At 38.1% G+C, this 22,258-nt stretch overlaps 1 protein-coding gene across 2 annotated transcripts in view; it reads left to right on the plus strand.

The window, feature by feature from the left end:
- Window positions 1–22,258, plus strand: part of ABCC4 (ATP binding cassette subfamily C member 4 (PEL blood group)) — a gene marked incomplete at its 5' end in the record, with an annotated part of 152,379 nt that overhangs the window by 57,759 nt on the left and 72,362 nt on the right. For both annotated transcript variants that reach the window (XM_082495573.1, XM_082495574.1), the window contains one exon: window positions 2,059–2,205. In XM_082495573.1, the coding sequence (XP_082351699.1) occupies window positions 2,059–2,205 (147 nt within the window). The remainder of the gene's footprint in view (window positions 1–2,058; window positions 2,206–22,258) is intronic.

Below are 22,258 nucleotides of genomic sequence, written 5' to 3' on the forward strand. Positions count from 1 at the left end.
TGTCTTATTTCATGAGCCGTTCCAGTGGACTGCACAGTATGATTAAGTGTGGCAAACTTGGCTTTCTCTGACCATACAACTTAAACCACGTTATGGAACATCTTATCCTTTAAGGCAAATTTTGTTCTAGATAGCAGAACAGCAAAACTTACCTTTATATTGAAATGTTCAGATGGCTTAGTGAGATATTTGCAATAGTTGAACAGACAGCATTGAGTTATCTACACAAAATTGTGAGTGAAGTTGAAAAAGTTTTAAAAAGATAGTACATTTCATATGAAGTGCATAATAATCTAACTTACCTTTTTCTATAACCTCTGAAACTGTATAAAATAATTTAAAATTTTTATTTCTGAGACTCAGTGTTTGGAAAAAGAACAAAAATCACCATGGTAGTTCCTTCTTAATCCTTGTTGTTTCTATGGGACAAAGATTTAGAAGGGTAAAATTTCTGTTAATGGGAAACCTCGTTGTCTGGAACCGAGGTACCAATTCCATGTCTCTTCTATAAAGTGCATGCAGAGAGTCCTTGTCTCTCTCATACTGAGGTGGTAAAATTGTAAACAAGGAAAGGAAAAACCTTTGGCATGAGACAGAATGGAAGAAGGACTTCACAGTGAATCTCGTTCCTCCCTCTTCTCCCCAGCCATTAGATCTTTTCAGGTGATTCGTTTGATGAGGGTCAAGCCAGTGGCTTCCAGTGGCTTCCAAGCCTAAGTGAAGCTGTACACAAATGTGAGGTTCCCAGGATGTGCTCCCTCTCCTCCCATCGCTCCCACAGTCTGCTGTTAGGCATGTGCTCTGCCACAGCCTCTTGCTTAGTACCTCTTCTTTTTGCATCACCCAGCTTTCCTGTTACTCTTGGAAAAGTTGTTTTCTTCTACCTGGCCCTGGAATACAGCAGTCAGGACGTGGCAAACAAGCTCTCATCCCAGCCGCGTGCTTTTTTCTTAGAAACAGCACCACACAGAACATAAGCAATAAACTGTGAGCAGGCAAATGAAATAGTGATACCTTTTCTTGCATCCTGGGAGGATACAGCAGTAAGCAAGGTGGAATAACTGATTGACTTAACCCTATCATATGATTTAAAACCTCACTCTTTCCCACTGTTACTATAGCTGTACCTGAATTGCGTCCAGTTTTAACCTGTCATTAGAATAGGCAGTGTTTTGTGTTGATAGTTAAGGTCTAACTTAAGGGTGTCCTTGAGGCCTGAGCATCTGGGCTTGTGGTGGCTATGCTTAGTTTCTGGAGCAGATCACCTGGAGCCTGGAAGCACTGCCAGATGTCAGGTTAACACCTTCACTGTTCACCTTCACCAACAGGGAATTTGGGCAGGCACAGTGGAGGTTACATACAGCAAACAGAGCAGCAGCAATCTCATCATTCTTTGTTTCCATCTTTTGCCCTGTAGCACCCCTGTCTTGTAAGTGGAGATGTGCCCAGAAGAAAGACAAACAGTCTACAGACCAATTCCCTAAAGGGCTCTATTTCACATGGCATAAGGGATGCATCTCATACCGTGTTCAAGAAATACACATAATTTAAATTATTTGATGTGGTTTACAAGGGGAAGAATGGCATGAGTGGTTTGGGCTGATTGAGAATAACTCAAGGTTGTCTCTAAATAGCCATGTATATATTGCTTGGTTAATACCTGCTGGCAAATGTTGAATCTTCAGTGACCTCTGCAAGCCACAATTATACACGGCACTGTGAAATGAATTTCTTAGCAAAGCTGTTATGCAGAAGGTTTTAATACAGATTTATTTTATGGGTTAACAGAAGTTTCCTGCATTTCTATGAAGTACCAATTCTTTCAAACTGAAAAAGAGAAGTTGTTCAAATCGATGACGTAATAGTAACTGAAGCTAGTGACAAATATAAGATGTCTGTGTTCCGTGCTCAGTCTGAGTCCCTAGGCTTAAGTTTGGATTCTTACTATATACAGAAGTCAACAAAATTTGCTTTTAGTTCATTTTTATTTTAAAATTATTTTCCTTTTGAAAGATAGGTATCTGTATGCATGCTCTGTCCATGTTTTTTTAATTTCAGGTTTAACAGTGGCTACAATACTGTTTGGCATAATAAGAAGCCTTCTGGTATTTCAAGTTCTCGTTAATTCTGGTCAGACTTTGCACAACAAAATGTTTCAATCCATTTTGAAAGCTCCTGTCTTATTTTTTGACAGAAATCCTATAGGTAAGTTTAATAGTGAAAAAACTCTTAATATTTAATGTACCTCATTGATTATGTGAACGACGCCGTTTCTGGGTAATTACGAATTTATAGTCTATTTGCACATTTGTGGAGTTTATTTGCTGCTTTACATTTACATGTGGTCTTTTAAAATTTCAAAGTCGTAATGTTGACTGCTTGTTGATGGTTGATCTTACTCTTTTCGAACGTAGTCTACAGAAAAATGAATTGTACATTGTTGTACATTGTCCTTTTAGTTGCATTGCTGATGTTCTGGTTCAGTTACACAGGGGTCTCTTCCATATGCTGAATATGCATGCATTTTGTGGGGATGCCCTGCTTGTGCTTTTCTTTGAAAGTTTGAGCCCAAATGTTGTTTGCTCTTTTAAAAAGTAATTTTAAGCATGCGTGGTAATTCACAGTTGTTGAGAAACTGTGTGGCTTACTATCCTTCCAGAATGGTCAGAAGCATAAAGCATGCAATTTAAAACTGTAATCCAAATCCTGATGTTCTTCAAAAGACATGGAGATGAGCTGGAGCAGAGTTAAGAGTGGGGAAGTGAGGTGATACTGATTTAATAGCCGGTCTTACATGAGAAACAGAAATCTGATGGCCTTCACTCCCTTGAAGAAAAGGAACATAATTTTGTTCTCGTAGTTCTAGAAGCTGTTTAATGATTGTAAAGGTATATAGGGATGGCTTTATTGTTTCAGAGTAGTTATTAAAATTAGTAATATTTTCAGGAAAAAAAAATTAATGTGGAGAAAGGGTTCATGTCCATAATATGGTGAATGAATCATGTACAATTTCCCTCTTAGAAAAATAACCTACAACTGCACAAGTTTAAAGCTGGTCTGCTTGTACTGTGAGTCTATGACAGTGTAAATTCACGGCTGCTGCAAAGAATTAGAAGTGAAGCTGTAAGTTCAGGAAACAGGTTAGTGGAGAGCTAGTGAGAGCACGTACATCACAAGAAATCATAGTACTGTTGGGGTTTGTTTTCAGATAGAGATTTTCCTTTTTTTTTTTTTTTTTTTTAAAATCCATGGCATCTGCAGTAACTGCATTTTTTGAGGGAGTACATAATAATCTTGTAAGAATGCCTATAAACATGGCTCATTGTAACAAACAACTGCAGAGTAAAAATCAGGGACAATATAGAGTAATAAATAACATTTGGCTTTGTAACATACTGTGAAGCTCAAATTAGCAGTGCTTTGTAAAAGAGTGGCATTCATAAAACCTGCCTATCGCTGGTATTCACACACTGTCATGACTTACAGATATGTGTGTTTCTATCTATCAGCAGATATTTTATAATAGGAGATTAACTTCAGTGTGCGTATACTTTTTTTCCCCTCATCTTTCTTTTGGTCATGGTGGCATGCAAAGGTACTGCTGTTCTGATCTATACATCTTTTGAAAAAGGAAAAAAAGAAAAGGGAAAAAGATGACATGAGAGATGGTGCTCTTATTCAGAACTACAGCATGTAGCAGTTCTGAAATTCTGTTTGTAACATCTGTGTTTCATTGTGTGATTTACATGGTTTTTTATTGTGTATTTATCTTTTAGAACTTCAGATGCTATTTTCTGGCATTGGAGTGAGGTTTGTTTAAGTAGAAGTCTTTTTATTTCTTTTTCTTTTTTTAAGACTATGAAAGACATACTGAAAAGAAATCGAGATTATTAATGTGTCATTTTTCTAGGGTTATGATTTTAATAGCCAAGCTATTAATTATCATATGCTATATTAGCAAAACTGATATTGCAGTGACCGATCTATCATTTAAGCATCCAGTGTGTTCTCAGTATTTGTGTGAGGTCTCTAAGACCTTAGCAGATGCAATTGCTGAACTGACTTTTTCTGTTTTATTTCTCCAAAAATAATCAGCAATTAAAAAATGCCACAGTCAGTATTTTGAACACACAGTGATCCATGTTCCAAAGTTGAGGAAGGAAACTTAAATAAATACACATCCCAAGCTCTCGATAGTTCTTATTGGGGAAACAGACTAATGAGCAGCATCAGGGAGTCAACATTAGGAAATGGAAATACGTGGTGAATCGTGACATGTCTGTCAGCTCCCAACAGTGTAGTTCCAATCAATCGTGGTGAATAAATGAAATGACTTATTTCTAAAAAAATTATACTATGTGAATTAGTTTAGGCACGAGCCCAAGATCTCTCTTTACAGATTGCATTAGCAAGATATAGGGAGGGGAGGGTTGTAAAGGGAATAGTAATGAGCACCTTACCCAGATGATGTAAGAATTTTGATGTATTTTTGGAACCTGGATTATATAGCAGAGACAAAAGAGGAATATGAGGACCTGTCTCCTCTTTCTCTTCCCATCCAACAATATTTGTATGTACAGAGATTTAACATTTCTGTCGTTTAGCATAGATCTAAAACCAGTTAGATGTTACTACTTTAAGTATGTTTTACTTTGGAAGAACCTTATTAATAAATGATGTTTCTCTATTTCTTAAGGACTTAACCTTATTGAGCTGATAATCCTAAGTGACTAAAGTTTAGTGTTATTCAGCATTCAGAAAGAAGGATCAGATATTTATGACTGAAATTCAAATTTATCAGTAGATATCTATACAGCGTCACTTAAATAGCTATAGTGAAAGCTTGATTGAAAGTTACAGATTACGTGGTTGTATCTTAGGATTTATCACATCTGACTTGTCTGCATTTGTTTACAGAACTTGTTTATTTTTTGGAGTGTAGACTTTGACTCTTTCTCTTGAAACTTTTCCTTTGCTTTTCTATCCAAATCCCAGTAAGGGAATTGCATGTATGTCAAAATATCTGTAAAGAGAAAAACGTAGAGGATTTCTACTTCATAGTGAATGCTTTATATATTCTTCTTCATGTGTCACTTGCAGGAATAAAGGGTTTGATTTCTGTGCACGTCTAGCACAAGAGGGCAGCATGATCTGTTTTATCCCAGTCTAGCATTACAATGACTTGTTTGAAGGATAACAAAATTTATCTGTTATGTTTTTAGTGGTGAACTTTGAGGAGTGAATTTTCAATCTCACCACTGAGCAATAGTAATGTGGTTCTGTTCGGTTGTCCTCATTATCTGCAAGTATATTTTCTCTTTTACACAGTAAGCTTTTCACCTTCATGTAATGCTGAGTTCAGGAACTTTTGTTGGCTTTGTAATTAGTGGCCAAAAGTCAGATAACCCTAGAGTCTGATGCTAACCCTGTAGAGTCTGATGCTTTCGTCCCGTCAAGGAGACCTTCAGCCAATATTCCTTTTAATTTCTTTTTCAAGATGTTTTGTAACATTTCAAAACTAATTTGATAGAAAGCTAGGTAAAAGGGACCATGACTTCAGGAGCAATCACTTGAATTGGGAGTTCCCTCTTTTGAAATTAGTTTCTTACTGATAGTTTAGAAGATCCTAGTTTTGACAAGCTTCAGGATTTGATTCAAGGTTACTTGCTTAGCTTGTAAATGAATTGTTCTTTTCTGAGATTTGGGGACAGCGATTTCTTTAGAGAAGGGATGCTAATGTGTAACTGCATCACTTTCAGTAATGGTAGTTTTAGTGGAGACTGTGTGTAATTTTGAATTGCATTGAGTTTGGGAAACTGAAACCTGCTGCTGCTCTGCTGATGGGTCCTGTAAGAATGAATGAATGATGTGCATGAATTTGTTCAGATAAAATAGGAATCTCTTCCCCCTCCAAAGATCTGTCTAAAATTCAAATTGAACCAGAACCACTACAGAAATGCATATGAAAATCTAGCTTCTTTTTCCTTTTTTTCTTTCTTTCTTTTTTATATTTTATTGTATGTCTCCTAACTCTTGGTTCTGACAGCTCATAGAAAGAGGAGAAATATTTTGGCAGACATTACAGCATTTCTGGCCTTCCTAGAAATAGAAAGCACTGAATTGTGTGATGGTTGTCCTCTACCTCTTAAATTAGCAGATTTATTTTTTTTTTCCCTGCAAATGCTTTGTGGAAGTATTAAATAAACATTCATCCCTTTGAGTGCTTATCCAGACTTTGCGGTTTGACCAGTTCATAAAAAGAAATAGTCTCCTGTTTTGGCAGCCAGGAATGACATGCCAAACTGATAGCTAATAGCAGCATATAAAAGCAAACTTGGAATATTAAAAGATAAAAATGTGAAAGAAAGCTGTTATTATAATGAAGAGCTTTTTTTTCTTTAAGGCATAAGGATTTTAATTATGGTGTTCATAAATCAAGTGTTGAAACACCTATAATTTGACAGAGAAAGTTTCTTTATAGGATTAAAAGCATGTTCAATGCACAAGTGCCTATCTGCATTTTATCTGACAGAAGCGTCAAATGGGCAATGTTGTTAAAGTATTTAAACCATATAATATTTGCAACAAATATGATATTTCAGCAGCCTGAAAATTACAATGCTGATAATGAGGTTAAATTATACTCTATCAGTTGGATAGTGAAACTGCTCTAGTTAGTGTACATTAATGTATGCTTGTTCACACAAGTGATTCTGCTGAACAAGTAGCATGTTTAAACAAGAAATACTGGTCTTAAACCCTGTGATTTACAGTAGGTGGTGTTTTGGCATATCATGCAGTTAACAAGGCAAAGCTTCATGTTAAAATATTTCGTTTGTAGTCTCATTCATCACTGATATAAATATTCAGTAGCGATGCCAGAAAATGTATTGTATTCCTATTTGACTCAATGGCTCAATTGCGTTTTTTTTTTTTTTTCGGAAACAAGATCTATGCTATCTTTCTGATGCAGTTTTCAGATATTTCCTTGTGGTCAAGATGAATTCTGCGGGATTGTATGAACCATCTCTTTTGACAGCTTTCATGTTCTCTTAAGCTAGTACAAAAAAATACGTTGTCCTTAAAGCAGCACAGGCTTTGTTTTTTACTCTCAGTGCCAAGCTCTAAAGCACGTTCACGTGTGCACAGGTTTGTTAGTTTACGTTGAAAATAAGTCCCTATAGGACAGCCTTTTGTTGTAAAATAAAAACACAGATTCTCTCTTCCGTGTTGGTAATCACTTGCGTTTGTTGTTATTAAGATGGCAACACAATAGGTTCCATCAATCATCAAGATCCTTAACAACCGCACAACGTTGTAAATATTATGTTTGGGTGTTTGAGTGGAACAGCTCGTCACTGAAGTAGGTGTGGTAATTAAAACCTGTTAGGTTGCTACAAGTGTTGAAAAAAAAAAACTTTAATGTTTTTTCATATAACAATGGCGATATGTACTTTAAACCTTATCAGGGCGTGATTATTAAATGATATTTTGTGGGAGTTGCTCATTTACTGTTAGTATTATCGTGGCTTTTGTTAAGGGTTTAAATAGTCTTACGCTTCCATGTGTTTTATCACCTTTATGATTCTGTCAGGAACCTTATAAAGTTGATTGCTGTAGGAGTAGTCTTTAAAGTTAGTAGCTAGTACTCTGGAGTTATGTTTACATTTATTATCTATTAGCATAACTCAATTCAACTCTATCCTATTTTTCTCTGCAGTAGTAATTGTACGAAACTTGGCTGCAAACTGATGAGACAAGCCCATTACATTTTCAGTTCACGGAGTCAGTCAGTGCTCACCCTATTTACGCTTAATACGGGAGATAAAATTAAAAGGTTTATGGAAAAGCTGTTTGTAGGAGGGGACGGGACATTACTTGATAGGGAAATAGCGTGAAGCTTGTACTGACAGCCACTTCCAAGCGCAGTCTCCTGCTTCCCTGGCACAAGATTTCACGTCCCTGCACAGAGATTTTCTATCTTCTTCACATTAAGATCCCCTGGTGGGGGAAACGGCCTGCTGCGAAACTCATTTCTGACCATATGCTGACCTGCCCAGATACTGCAAAGTCTAGTTTTTTCATTTGCTAAAGCAACTACAGAGAGAGCTGCTCTCGCCCCACCTCAGCCAAGCAAAAAGGAGGAATGGAAGAGTTGACAAAGAGAGAAACCTAATTAAAAGTATTGGCTTTAGAAGACTGCGCAGAAGCTGTTCAGAGACAGATCTTTCCCGCAAGTGTTGCGGGAAAGTAAAAACGGAGTTATGTTTTAGGCTCGCATAGATGGCAGACTGTTTTGATGAGATTTGTGGCAAGGAGGGAAGGAAATGTTGGTCGGAGACACTTGAAAACAGAGGGGGAGACTGCAGTAATATCGATGGGAAAACTGCAAGGGGCTTAAAAAGAGGGCCTAGCTGAGGTGGTGCAGCTGCAAATAAGCTTTTGGAGATAATCTGAAGGATGGAGGGTTTTTTTGGATTTGATAATAAGTATTTTAAATACATACTTTTTTTTTTTTTTGCTATTTTTAATCTGCTTAAAAATTGCTGGATGCTGCTGTGACTGTTGTGGATAGTGGGGATTGGAGGTGCCACATGGATAGGACCCCCTCTCATGGATGCCTGTTCTGGGTGGGAAATGAGCTTTTTTGAGAAATGAGGGGAAAAACGTATCAAAAAAACCCCACTTTCATTCCATCTTGGAACAAGGCAGAAGCGTTTCCAAAAAAATTATTTTGGGGAAGAGCAGGGCAGGGATAATGAATAGCCAGGTGGTGAGAGCATGTCTGTGGAATGTGAGGAAGGCAGCCCGGATCTTCTCCCTCTCAGATTTTAGATTGGCCTTGAACACATGGCTCCCCCATCCCAGGTGAAAGCCCTACACATCAGGCTCTTGGCTCTTCTGGGATCTTTCCTGTGCTGTCTGTAAGGGACAGAGTTAGACCGCTTTGGTGTTTGCAGGAAAAACAGCCCATTTTGGTGTTGGGGTTTGGTGGTTTTGGGTTGTTTGGTTTTTTTTTTTTTTTTTTTTTTTTGTATCTGAATGGCTATAAATTAAAATAAAACTAATACTATCACAGTGCAAGCTCATTTCATTTTAAACTGTGCAGAAATCTTTCTCCCAGATGATCCTAGGTAATCTGCACTGCAGCATCTGGGTGAATTAATTAGTCTTTTTTTTTTTTTTTCTTTTTATTAGATTGCCAGCATCTTGCAGATTATGCAACAAGTGAAGATTAGTTTGTGCCTGTGGTGATCTTGGAGAGTGTTTGGAAACAAAAGTCACTTCTCGATCCAAAATTAAAATTTTAGTGTAGAAAAGAATGGATGTTGTATGTGAATCTGCCTGTTCTGGCAATCTAGAACAAAAACTGAAGGATAGAAATCAACAGTTAGGGAAGTAGAGGTATTGAATCAAGCTCTATTTCAGTGTGCTGTTCAGTTTAAAAAATATAAACTTGATAGAGTTAATTACTAAGCTATTTGTGAATAATACAAGACAACATTACTTGTTTGCTTCCACCCTGTCTTGCCCAGGTGTTCTTTTTTTTCCATCAGGATCAGTAGGTACTTTGTCAGAGGCTTTTTATTATGTATTCAGGTGAATGCATATGCAGGACCTCCCTCAGTTTTTGGTTTCTAATGTCATTTTATGTAAGACAATGTTATATTTGGAGGAGGCAGCATGATGACAAGCTGTGTATGTTGACAGCTACCACTCTTAAGAGAGCTTCACAAAGTGTTTTAGAGCAGCATCAAGCATATGAAGAACGTTTATTTTTTTTAATTAGTTACTGGACAATAGTCCTGTAATTAGAATAGTAGTATGTAATGGACATTAATTATCGCTTGTGGCAATACCAGCCTTGAGGTAGGTAGCTTGAAACTGGAAACTGCAGGTTCATGGAGGTTTGGTTTAACTTTCATTTAAATTCAGGCTCTTGTTGAACATTTTCCTAGGTGATTCTTATTTGCCTATTTTGTTACCATAGCTTTTGATTTCAGCTTGAGCAGAGTGTTTAGCTGTGGTGGTCCCTAACAAGAGGCTGTGGAGTGAGATGATTTTTGAAATGTCTGGAGAAGCTTGAGGCTGCTTTAACTGTTCCTCACCTAATGCTGGGTAGGAGATTGTGTTCACAGAGCCAGTACGCGAAGCAAGCTGACCAGTGTATGGGAGAAGGGTGTCCAAGTCGTTATTCTCAACTGTTTGGTTCAGAGTAGAAGTGCGTTGTATGCTAAGGAGGTGGTTTTGTTTCTGTGTTCGACTTTTCACTGCTGTAGAAGACTCGTGAATGACTACTGACCTGCTTGTCTTCTAGTTGTAGCATCCCCTCATCCTTCCTCGTTTGCCAGTTAAAAAAAGAATATGGAGGTCACTAATACTCCTCAAACTTGAGCTTTTGTCATGTGCTACTTGTGCAACATTTATGACATTTGTAAACTCAGAGGAGGTTTAAAGTTAAACTCCTTATAAGTTACAGAATCACAGAATAGGCAGGGTTGGAAGGAGATCATCTAGTCCAACCCCCCTGCCAGAGCAGGGTCACCTACAACAGGTTGCACAGGACGGCGTCCAGGCGGGTTTTGAATGTCTCCAGAGTGGGAGACTCCACAACCTCTCTGGGCAGCCTGTTCCAGTGCTCCACTACCCTCAAAGTGAAGAAGTTCCTCCTCATGTTAAGATGGAACTTCCTATGTTCAAGCTTGTGCCCATTACCCCTCGTCCTATCAATGGGCACCACTGAAAAAAGACTCCTCCCACCCTCTGGCATCCTCCCTTCAAGTATTTGAAATCATTAATAAGATCTCCCCTCATTCTTCTTTTCTCTAGACTAAAGAGACCCAAGTTCCTCAGCCTTTCCTCATATGAAAGATGTTCTAATCCCCTAATCATCTTCGTAGCCCTTTGCTGGACCCTCTCCAGCAGATCCCTGTCTTTCTTGAACTGGGGAGCCCAGAACTGGACGCAGTACTCCAGATGCGGCCTCACCAGGGCAGAGTAGAGGGGGAGGATGACCTCCTTCGACTTGCTGGCCACACTCTTTTTGATGCACCCCAGGATGCCATTGGCCCTCTTGGCCGCCAGGGCACATTGCTGGCTCTTGGTCATCCTGTTGTCCACCAGGACTCCCAGGTCCATTTCCACAGAGCTGCTCTCCAGGAGGTCAGCCCCCAACCTGTACTGATGCATGGGGTTATTCCTCCCCAGGTGCAGTACCCTACATTTACCCTTGTTGAGTTTCATTAGGTTCCTAATGTTCATCAGGTTTTTTTGTCCACTGGTATGGTCCTTGCCAGTTTTCACCCACTGTGTACCTGAATTTATCCTCTGCTTTCTGTGTCTGGGAATGCTGCTCTTCCATTTCTCCCAACCCCTTAACACTGTCTTCTGCATATGTCCTGCCCTCTTCCAAGCATAAATCTTCATGAGCCTGTGTTGGGGCACAGAGTGCAGAATAATCTGAAAGTGCATCGAAACCTGAGAAGGTGAAGATTTGGAATGTGGACATTATTGCTTTCAATTACAAGGTATAATGGAAGGAGGATAGATGGCCTAACTCTTCTCTTGCTCAGTTTTCTTTTTATCAGATGCGATGAGATTTCTCTGTGTGCGTGGTAAACCTGTTTTTTCTCAATGAAGTTATTGTCTGTTTAATATGCAAATGATGCAATGCAGAATATTGCTAATTCGTGTGTAGGCAAGAAAAAACTCTTTGCTTTGTGGTAAGCTTCCCGTTCATGGGGAATACATGTTCATTTGTCCCTGCATGTATTCATTTCTCAGCATAATTTCACATTCATCAGTTTGAATGTTCGCAACCCCAAAGAGATACAGTTCAGTCTAAATTTTCAGACAAAGTTCCTACATCTGTTTTTAAGATGTCATAATTTTTCAAACAGGAATACTGTTCCTGCCCCATCCTTTGTAGGACGTGCCCAGAGGACAGTAAGTGATTAGATGCCAGGGGCATTTGCTCAGTGTTGTTTTCTTCCCCTCCCTACTTTTTAATATGAACATTTAAAGCTGTAAATAAACTTTACACTATCTCATTCATCTCTTCTTCCAGTGCACTTGCTTTATGTTTATAATCTGTCATGCTGGTCTTTAGAGAGAAGTTGGTGAGTGTCTGTCTTCACTTAGAAAGATTGGGTTTAGAATGTTAAATGTTTTATATGCAGCAATATTCTCATTACATGGGGTAATGAACAGTTTCAGAAGTACTGTTGCTGTCTATCACTCGTGTTTGCTTTCTTTTCCCTCTCATAGAAATAGGGGAATATATTCTTAATGCTGGATGCTTAATGAAGAACCTTCTATTTTTGTTATGACCTGTAAACATGGGTAAATCTGCACATTGCCTAATGAGATAGGAGCCTAACTTTCTTTCAGTTTACAGAAGAAGAAACTAAAAGCAAACTGAAGTTCTGGTGTTCCTGTGCCTGTTCAAACCAGATTTGCTGTATGGCGCTTACTTGGTTAAGTTATTGTTAAGTACAAAGTACAAACGGCATCTTTGTTGTGGTAAGATTATCCTTTCAGTAATAGAGGTTAGGGGTTCAGTCAGTAAAAGATACGCTTTTCTGGCATAAAATAATAGAACTTCAAATCCATGATTATTTCTATTTTCTAGCCATTTAGGATTCCAGTTTGAAGAGTGTGTATAAGAAATGACGAGGCAAAGAAGGGTGTTCACAGAGGTTAACGTTAGCCTAGGTTTACCAGGTACGTGATAGAGAGGCAGACTCTTCCAGGGCATTATTGAGAGCACCAATGTTAGGCTTTTGCTCAAAATCTCATTGGAGTAGAGCTGTCTTTCTTACCCACTACAGTGTTGGGGGTTCAGGGTACCTAGCTGTCCGTGTGCTTAAGGGCGGTTGTCTTCAAGTCTTCGGTGTTCTGAATTCACCGCTATATTTAAGAGAAAGGAACGAACCATAATTTTAATATTTATTTATATATATACACCCATGCACATATATAAAATATGTATTTTAAAAATACATATATACGTACATAAAACCCCCATGTGCTTTGCCTGATGTTACTATAATGCTTCTTTCCTTTCTCCCTTCCTTCATTCTCCAGTCTCCTCTTAGAACAATTCTCCCTCCCCCCAGTCTCAACAACTGGCCAAAAGTAAACAATTACTCTTAGCCTTCCAGAATATTTCTGGTATTTCCTGGCTAAAAAATGGTAAAACGGTCAAAGGAAGAGTTGGTAATAGTTACCTTTAATCAGCTAATGTTGCCTTACTCTTGGAGAAAAAGAAAAAATAAAATTGGTGCTGATTTAGTACAGAAGATACCTGCAGAAACCTCTGCAAATTGAAAGCACCAGAATTGTGAAATATAGATGGTTTTAGCTTTAGAAGTGTCATCTTTTCTTTTCTATTGGACTAACAATATAGAGGGAACATTTTTCCCCCAATATTTTCAACAGAAAACTAGTTATACTAGACTTGTTCTAATATTAAGAAAACTTATTTAAGGAACACTTTCAAAATAAACGAAATTTGAGAGAAAAAAGTGCCTTGAGGTTTTTATAAAGCCGACAAGTTTTAATATTCCAAATATGTATTGACAATGATCTTCTTTCCTAATTAAGCTATGACTATGGTTTAATATTGAATTCAAAGCTATTCACTAAATGCTGCTTATATTTAAACCCTCAAAAATCCCCAATAGAAAAAATGGAAAAAACAATCCCAACATATTTATTTTTTTTTAAATCAAGATAAGAAAAAATAAACTCTACTGCACTTCAATTTAATAACCAGTGTTGCTCAGCTACTACCGAAGGCTTAAGGAACAGTGTTTAGAAATGATTGTTCAGAAATAAGTGTTTCTCAAAGATTATGAGGGCTTATACAGATGATTTTGTTCACCTGCTGAGTGTTCGAGAGTAGAAATGTCCAATCTGACACTTTCCAGAAGTGTGTGTTTGCTTGAAAAATAGAAACATTCCTGTGGAAAAAAAAGAATTTCATTAATTGTTTTCCCATCTTAGCCACGCAATAAAGCAATATTATTATGTAGCTTTAATAGAGACAGAAACGTTTTGTGAAATGCAAAATCCTAAATTTCTGAAATTATCTGAGAAGTTTTCATCTTAAACTGTAGTGCTGCGAGCACCGCTTAATTTAATACCTTTGTGCTCTGCTTCTATTGTTTGTACTTCTCATGAGATGCAAGATGTTTCAACTGCTTATTGACTGCTTTTTAATAATTGTAAAGTAGTCATGGAGGTGTTTTGAATAGAAAGCTTATTTATTTTTCAATTAAACGAGCAGAAGGAGAACAATTTAGTGTTATGGTTCTTGGACAAACAGAAGAATATATTCGTTCTTTGACTCCGTGAGGAGGAGATGCAAGAATATTATTTCAGCTAGTGACCTCCAGCACTAGAATAGACTAGCATTTGCAAACTTCTTTGGGTTGTATCTGAATTACTGCAAAGTAGATGTGATGGCTTCCAGCATGGAAGGAAAAGGCTTGAAAGGCCCTTCATACCCCTTAGGTTTGGTGTACAGCACTTGTTGATGCGTACTTGTCTTTCATCTCGTCTTTAAAGGGATGGTGGTTCTTCATAATGGAGCTTGACCAGCAGGATAGACAAAGTATGCTGTCGGTGTAAGAGGAAGTGTGATGGGTGTAACGCTTGCTCCTTAGACCAAATTTGCCTCTTGCTATATGCCTTTCTGCTGTGATACCAAAGCAATTCAGAGAGGAAACAGCAAGGAAGGCAGCTATTTTAATTAGTGAATTCTAGACTATCCTCAAAGGCTCTGATACTGCGATCTACTTCAGTCTTCTGATTTTCTGTTGATTCTTCCAAAAGCTTCAGACTTGCTCAGACAAAAGCCTCTTTCTTCACAATTGTCAAATTTCATTGAATCTCAAGTCTTGGTGATAGAGTTTAATTGTCAGCAAAATAAGTCTTGGTTTCTGTAAATTGTTTGATCCTCAATTGGTTTAGAAGTGACAATATACTTTCTTTTACAGGGTTTAGATATTGTTTCCATGTGGCATATGGAGCAAAGTTGGACCAACTGAAGAAATTACTTCAATTGTTTTCTGTCAGGAAGGCTTAGACAAAGAGCTTAGTCTCGGATCCTTTAAAGTTCAAGCATCTGCCACTAGGGGCAAAAATTATTTTCCTGTAGGCATTCATCTTTTATTGTAGATTTACTGTGCTGCTTCACTTGGTTGATAATCTAATTTAAACCTCAGAGATGAGTCATACCTCCTCAATGGGATTCACAGCTAGTTTAAATTCTCTGATGTCAGAACCTTTCAGTTCTTCTGAACATAATGGTCCTTTGAGTGTCTGAATGCACTGAGGAGGACAGAATGTGACCCATGCAAGCAGTAACAATGTAGAGGTACTGTTTTACAACGTACCTCAGGTGTTGATTTCAATATTTATTTGGGTTTCTAGTTCAGGTAATTTGTGATGTCTTGACTTAATTTGGGTCCTAATTGTGCCAAGTGGTCCATTGAGGACAGACTTCTGCAGATGTGAGGGTGGTACCCCGCTGAAGTAAGGGGCCTTCTGGAAGCTGGAATAGACCTCCCCACATGAATCATGTGCTGTGCTACAGACACTTGTTTCGTAAGACCAGCATTTTCTATACCAAATGCGATATGACAGTTTGCCAGAAAAACACTGGATTATGAAAGGATACAAAACCTCGATGTCAAGAGGCATTTCAGTCTCCTTTCTGTGGAAAAACAAAACAAACAAACAAACCCCCGATTGTCCAGAAGGCCCTAAAAGGTTTTAGAGTGATCCAAGCACTTAATCTCGTTCATGACCTCTTCCTGAAACCATGACCACTGTATAGTTGACCACTAACTTTAGGAATTGAATGTTTGTATTTGGAATGTGAATTGCTATTTAAGGACTTCCTCTCCAGAGTCAGTCAAGGACAAAATAGACATTCAAAAAGTTAAGAGGCGTTGTAAATATCATTCAGCTGTGATGAAAAGTTTATTGGATGCTTTTCATATGCATTCTAAAGTTAAGCTACATTTTGAAAGCCATCAGAGCCAACATTTGTTCTCTAAATATTATAATTAAATATCTACAATGCTAAGTTGTTACTAATTAATACTCTGTAATATTAATAGTGGTTGGGTTATTGACATAATTTTGCCTTCCATGGTTTTTTTGCTTGACGCTACACTTTTTGTTTCGTATGTTTAAACGTTGTATCCACAAATTAATCCAGAATCAAGTTCTACGCTCATGCTGTTTTGTGAAGAGGGAAGGAAAAATACAAGATATTTTTGTCATTTAATTTCATTATTATATGTGTGTTTTTCCATTTTAATCCTGCCTTTTAAAACACAGAAAAATAGCAAAGCAGTTGTTTTAAAACAGTCTTTCCCAAATGTCTGGGATCAGATTACGATTAGTAGTGCTTGTTCCAAAATATAACTTGTACTTTAGGTTCATCAAAGGATTTGGTAGTGTTTTATATACTGGATATGGATACCTGAAAGACTTTTGTCATAGTCTTTGCATTGCTCCTCTAGTTGTCTAGTTCTTTGCAGTCCTGGAAATGATTTCATCCTAATGTGTCTGATTTCTGTAGTTTCAGCAGAGAAGCTGCTGGTTTAAAAAGAAAAAAAGTAATTGTGGTGCAAATGGGCATCAGAGAAACCAAATAAATGCATAAATAAGTGAACTGTTAAGAACCAAAGACGGACATGTTTATTTTGAAGGAAGAAAGCAGACTTTTCCCGAGAATTCCTTTACCTGAAATCCTGAGACCCTGTGTGAATGAAAGTAAGCAAACTAATTAGAGTATGCTCTAAAGATGAACTTGAGACACAACTGGCTGTTACCCCTGCAGTTCTGTAGTTAGCAGAGTGAAATATGCTCCTGTAAGAGCAGTTTAAAGCAAGAAGTAACTAAAATCCTCTGAACTGTTCTCTACAGGCATCTCTTTCAATAGGTAGCGAGTCTTGCCTCATCTGTCTAAGTACAACCTTGTGAATAGTCTGTGTGTATCAAACACTGACGGTTATGCAATACGTCCTGGATGCACTTTGCCATCTCCCTTCACGTGACAGTGGCCTTTTGGCTTCCGCAGTTTTAATTTGGGAACTGTTTCAGAACCTGATCTCTCACTTGCTGTAAGGATTTCCCATGTTTTTCAGTGTAAAACGCCCTTTCTGTTGCCTTCACGGTTTGTGTGTAGTTATTGTAGTTCCCCTATCTGACTTTTTCTGTCACTCTGCACTTCCAAAACATTAATTCAGGCACTCTTCTAGTTTAAGTGTTGCAGCCACCTTCTGTTCACCTTCTGTTCTCACGTGCTCTGTCCCAAACTCTTCCACGCTTCCTACTCTATGCCTCTCCATGTCGGGCTTCATGCCTTGGTTGTGCGTGGGATGACCTTCTCTCCTTTTCTTCAGGCGTGCTTATTTGTATCCAGAACTTGTGCCATTTCACGGTGAAGGGGAATGGAAGAAGCAATGTTGAAGGAAGAGGGAGGAGAGTAAATGGGGAGCAGGTATGCAGTGAATGAAGCTGAGGGTGAAGGAGAGGGCACGTGCAAGCAGCCAGTCTGTACAGGGCAAAAATTCAAGTCAATATGTACAAAGCTCTCTCAATGTCCAAACATCCCAAGTTTGGCAGCTTCTGTGCCTGTTACTGCCAGCTAGTCTTTTGACAGTCTGTCTTGCAGCTCCTCCCCAGGGCCAGAGGGAGAGAAGGCTTTTTCTTGATCATATGGCCCCGGTGTACTTTGAGGGAGTCTACCAGGAGATGTAGAAAGGAGTGTGGCTTCATTTGAGCATTAGCCCTCTTCCCATGCAAAGCTTTTACTATTTCTGCACCTGGTAACTGGAGTCGTTGGCACATTCCTGTGTTTTTTTTTTTTCCTCCCTCCATCATCATTTTGCCTGCTTATCTTTCATGCTTACATCTTTGTAACTTCCTGCTCTCTGTGCAGTAAAGTTCATCCACAAGCTTGGCTCTTCTTCATCTTAAAATCATCTCTCAAGATACACCAGTATCATTGTAACCGCAGTATAACTATACACTGGCAGTAGTTAAACATATGGGTGGAGAAACTCATTAATTCCCTGACCCCTTTGTTTTCCTGTACTTAAAAAGAAAAGAAAAAAAAAAAAGGCAAAAAGGCACACATCTTGTCCTGCAGCTTTCTGTTCCAACTTACTGCTACATCTTCCCTTTGCTTGTTGTTCCTTTTATAGTCAGTTGTGTTGGTTTCTCTTAACTGACACAACAAACTCTTCAGGGCAGGGCACGCTGCTGGCTACGTGATGGTCCAGCGTGCATCCTAGTGCTCTGCCTCCCACTTCTGATAGATTAATCCTCTTTTGGGTGTTTCTGTCATGCAAATAACAAATGGCAGTGTTCGCAGGAGTCCCTTGTTGCAGGAGGCACTCTTCTATTTTTGTCTATTTATTTATTTATTTAGGAGTTCATAGCGCTGGACAGCTGTAAATCAGAGCTTCACAGTGAAGTCTGTCTTTGAATTGAACAAAGACAAAATAGATTGTAAATTGTATTCACTTTTGCTTGAAAGACTGTTCAGTGAAGCCTTTTTTTTCTCCTTGATGTGTGTGAAAATTTTTTTCTGTTTATAGAAAAGAATAAATGTTGCTGCTAACATATTTATGGTTATGATTCTAACTTATTATTTAAAAAACATGAAAAAATAGATAATTATAGGGCTATGTTAGATTTTTCTTTAATTTTAAACAAGGTGTATGTAAGCATATGTTTTTAAACTAATCTAACCTCTAGCATTCAGCTGTCAAAAAATCGGGGGGTGTGTGAATTTAGGGTATATTTCTACATGAACATTAAACGTTCTTTGATTTTGATTTATACACTACTAGTGTTTTAGTATGGTCAGCAGCTACTTACTTATTTGCAACTATTTACTCCTAGTATGTTTTTCCTTTTTTGTTTTTGAGGTGAAGCTTTTTAAGAGTTGCCCAGTAGAGGGGGTACAGTAAAGTCATATGCAGTGCATTATAACTTTTCACAGCATTTAGCATTTAATCATTTAATTATTAAAATTTCTTTCTTTTAATGTAATGAATATACTATACAGTAGAGAAGAGGTCATATTTGGGGTTTTTTATCATTTGAATGTGTATTATACCCCACATTTCCATTTCAGTGTTGTTAATTATAGGTTAGACTGTAAAGAAGTTTACATTATAGTGATATTTTTTTCCCCAGAAGCAGATGGCCCAAAGAAATGCATTGTCAGACTATATCTAGATTCCTTTGGACAGCACTCCTTGCTTGAAGAAAATGCTTGGGATGTGGTTGCCTTCAGGTTTTCTGAGACAAAAGATTTTTGATTGTTTCTCTGGCAAGATTTGCAAGTGGAATTTGGTGCCAATCACAAAACCGAAGAGGAGGTGAAGTCATTCCTCCTTACACCTTACAGCCCGCTCCGCAGTAAAGGATCCATTCCATGCCCTAAATTAAGCCAAAGGAAAAAAAAAAAAAGGATTTGAATCCAGCTGTAGTCCCTCCCATGCTGATTGCTGTAGCCTTGAGGCACACACTCATTTGCCTTCTTCCGGTGCCATACTTAACTTACTGATTCATCCAAAGGGAGAGCAGCTTCAAGAGCAGAGGCTGAAGGAGGCCTACCGCAGAATTGCCTCTAGTCGAGCAATTAACACGCTCGCTGGAGAGGTGGGAGACCCACATTCAGTGCCTGCTCCGTGACTGGTAAAACTAACACGTTCCCTTGTGTCTCTGCCCAGCCTTGGCCTCTCGTGTAAGTGTCCTGACCCCTGGGCTTGGCTGTAGCTTTATAAACAGGATGACAGGCTTCCCAATATCTTCTTCTTTTGTGGTTTTGTGAGTGGTACCTAAGTTGTGAATCTAGTTGTTTCCAAATTTTCTGTGGCTTTGCTCTAACATGTGGTTTAAAATGTCCTAAATTGAAGCAAGAATTTTGATTTCGTGGGGGGTGTGTGTCTTTTTTAACACACAGCAAATTTTCCAAGCAAATGCTTTGATTATTTTGCAGAGTAAACTAAAAGAGACACAGTTCTAATTTCCTGATAGTTACAGCAGAATTTCTCTTGAGGTCAGTAGTAATGATATTTCATGTGAGACAGGAAAAAAAACCCACTGAAAATAATCCAGTGCCATCCATTCTGAATTCTGGATAGCCAAACCTGTGGTGTTACAGTGGCTTTTTAGAAAGGAAAAGGTATTTCAGGAATCATTATATGGGTACATAATGAATGAGCTAGAGAGAGAATCTCTCTTTGCCAAACAATTCACATTTTCCAGAAGAGGAGAAGGAAAAAGAAACTGAAGCTAAGGAAAAACGAGTGATCGAACCAATGGAACATGCCAAGCAGAAGACGAGGGTTTACAAAGTCAGATGAAGACATGAAATGCCTCTGCTGTTTGAGCTGCCCAAAGGCTTTATCCTCCAAATGGATGGGCTCGGTAGAGGCCAGAAATCTTGGCTTGGTTTTTACAGCAACAGTCCACATCAAATTCCCTTCCATGGTTTCAAAAAAGGAAGAAAATGGATGAACTACATCGGAATCATTCTCTTCAGTGTGTAGGAGGGGATCTGAATATTGGTAAAATACAGGGTAATATTTTTTTTCCTGAGTGATAACTGTATCAGCCAGATAGCAGTTTCAACTGAAGATTTCAGGAGGCCAAAGCTTTATACTCAGTAATGTCCTACTTGATTATTGTCCTTTTAGACTGGAGTGATGACTGTGCCCTTCTAACTTCAAAGCCTTAAAAAAAATAGAGGGGGAGGGGAGAGGAAAAACATTAAAAAGAAGCAAATTAATTACCTTTAGGGGATGGAAAGGTAAGAAAATCAACAAATATCAGCAGATTTGCAAAAGCTATGTGGGATTTCCCCCTCTCTGATATTTTCTGAAATACAGCATTTAAAGTCTATTCCGAATCTAGTCTTGATAGTGTAAAACGCACAGGAAAACTACTTTTTGCTGTTGGAAAAACCTTACCAGAAAGGTGACATGTATTTCCATTTTTGTTTTAATCCTTGTATTTATGTATATTTATATATAACCTCCAAATCTGAAAGTAGCTCCAAAAGCTGTATTTCTCCTCTTACGCAAAAATTCCAGCAGCAGAATAGTCGTCAGATATTTCAGTCCATCCTGATTTGTAGTGTTCAGTTTGATTCATTGTAAGCCCTCCCCCCCCCCCCCCCTCCCCCAGCAAAACAACACTTGGGACATATTTTCAATCCAGCTTAGATTTATAGCAGAAAGGAGAAGTAGATGATGCAAATGCGCTTTCAGAAGTGGATGTGTTTGTGGTAAAATAGTTTAGCAAAGAATTAAATTCATAATCTTGCTAGTAAAAAGCCAATATAGGTCTATATTTCATATATACTATTGCAGATTTCTATTCTAGTGATGCTTTGTATTGCGAGAAGTTGAAGTAGGTGACTTTACATCTGGAATAGAAAAAGAAGGTGATGTAAATCAACAGAAAATTCTGTAGATAGTGTACAACTTGACATCTTTTCAAAGGCTGGTTGATAAGAAGTTGCAAGTGGTTACCATTTTTTAATTATTTGTTTTTTCCTTCATGGGGAGGGGGGAAGGAGGCCAGTGTCAACTCTTCCTGTGCCCCCTCCTCTGCATATATACTTTTTTGCTGTTGTTCAGTTATGCCTTAGAAATATCTTGTTCCTTATGTTGTAGTATGTAGCAGAAATTAAGTTGTGCTGTATTTTGGCAGTATGATAGAGTTGGTGGCTTGGTTTAAACATACTGAAACAAATAAAACACTAAAATGTAGATTTTATTCATTAAACTCAGGATAACTTAAAATAGCTCCAGTGAATAAAAATTAGTTTAAAAAGAACCAGAAAGGATATCCAGAGCTCAGCTTCTGGAACTGTTAGAACTTTGTTCTGTCAATCTTCATCACAGAATTACGTATGAAGGGTTTTATATTACTCCAGGGATTGGGGGGAAGGGGCTGGCAGGTGTCTGTTTTCATTGTCATTCGAATTATGAAGCAGAGATGAAGCTTTGTGCTCAGGTTATGGGATAAAACTTTGTTATATAGCCGGAAGTTTGTTCTTTTGAATGATTCCAATATATTCTTTCACAATAAGTTACAAAAGAAAAAAATCTGTGAATGTTAATTATTGGGGTAGGCGGTATCATTGCAGGGATCAATAATTTGAAAGTTGCTAGTGAATATATTATCCCAGATCTATCATGCTTTTGTAAAAGAG

Source organism: Vanellus vanellus, assembly GCF_965231255.1.
Source record: "Vanellus vanellus genome assembly, chromosome: 1".
In the NCBI taxonomy this organism is placed as follows: Eukaryota; Metazoa; Chordata; class Aves; order Charadriiformes; family Charadriidae; genus Vanellus; species Vanellus vanellus.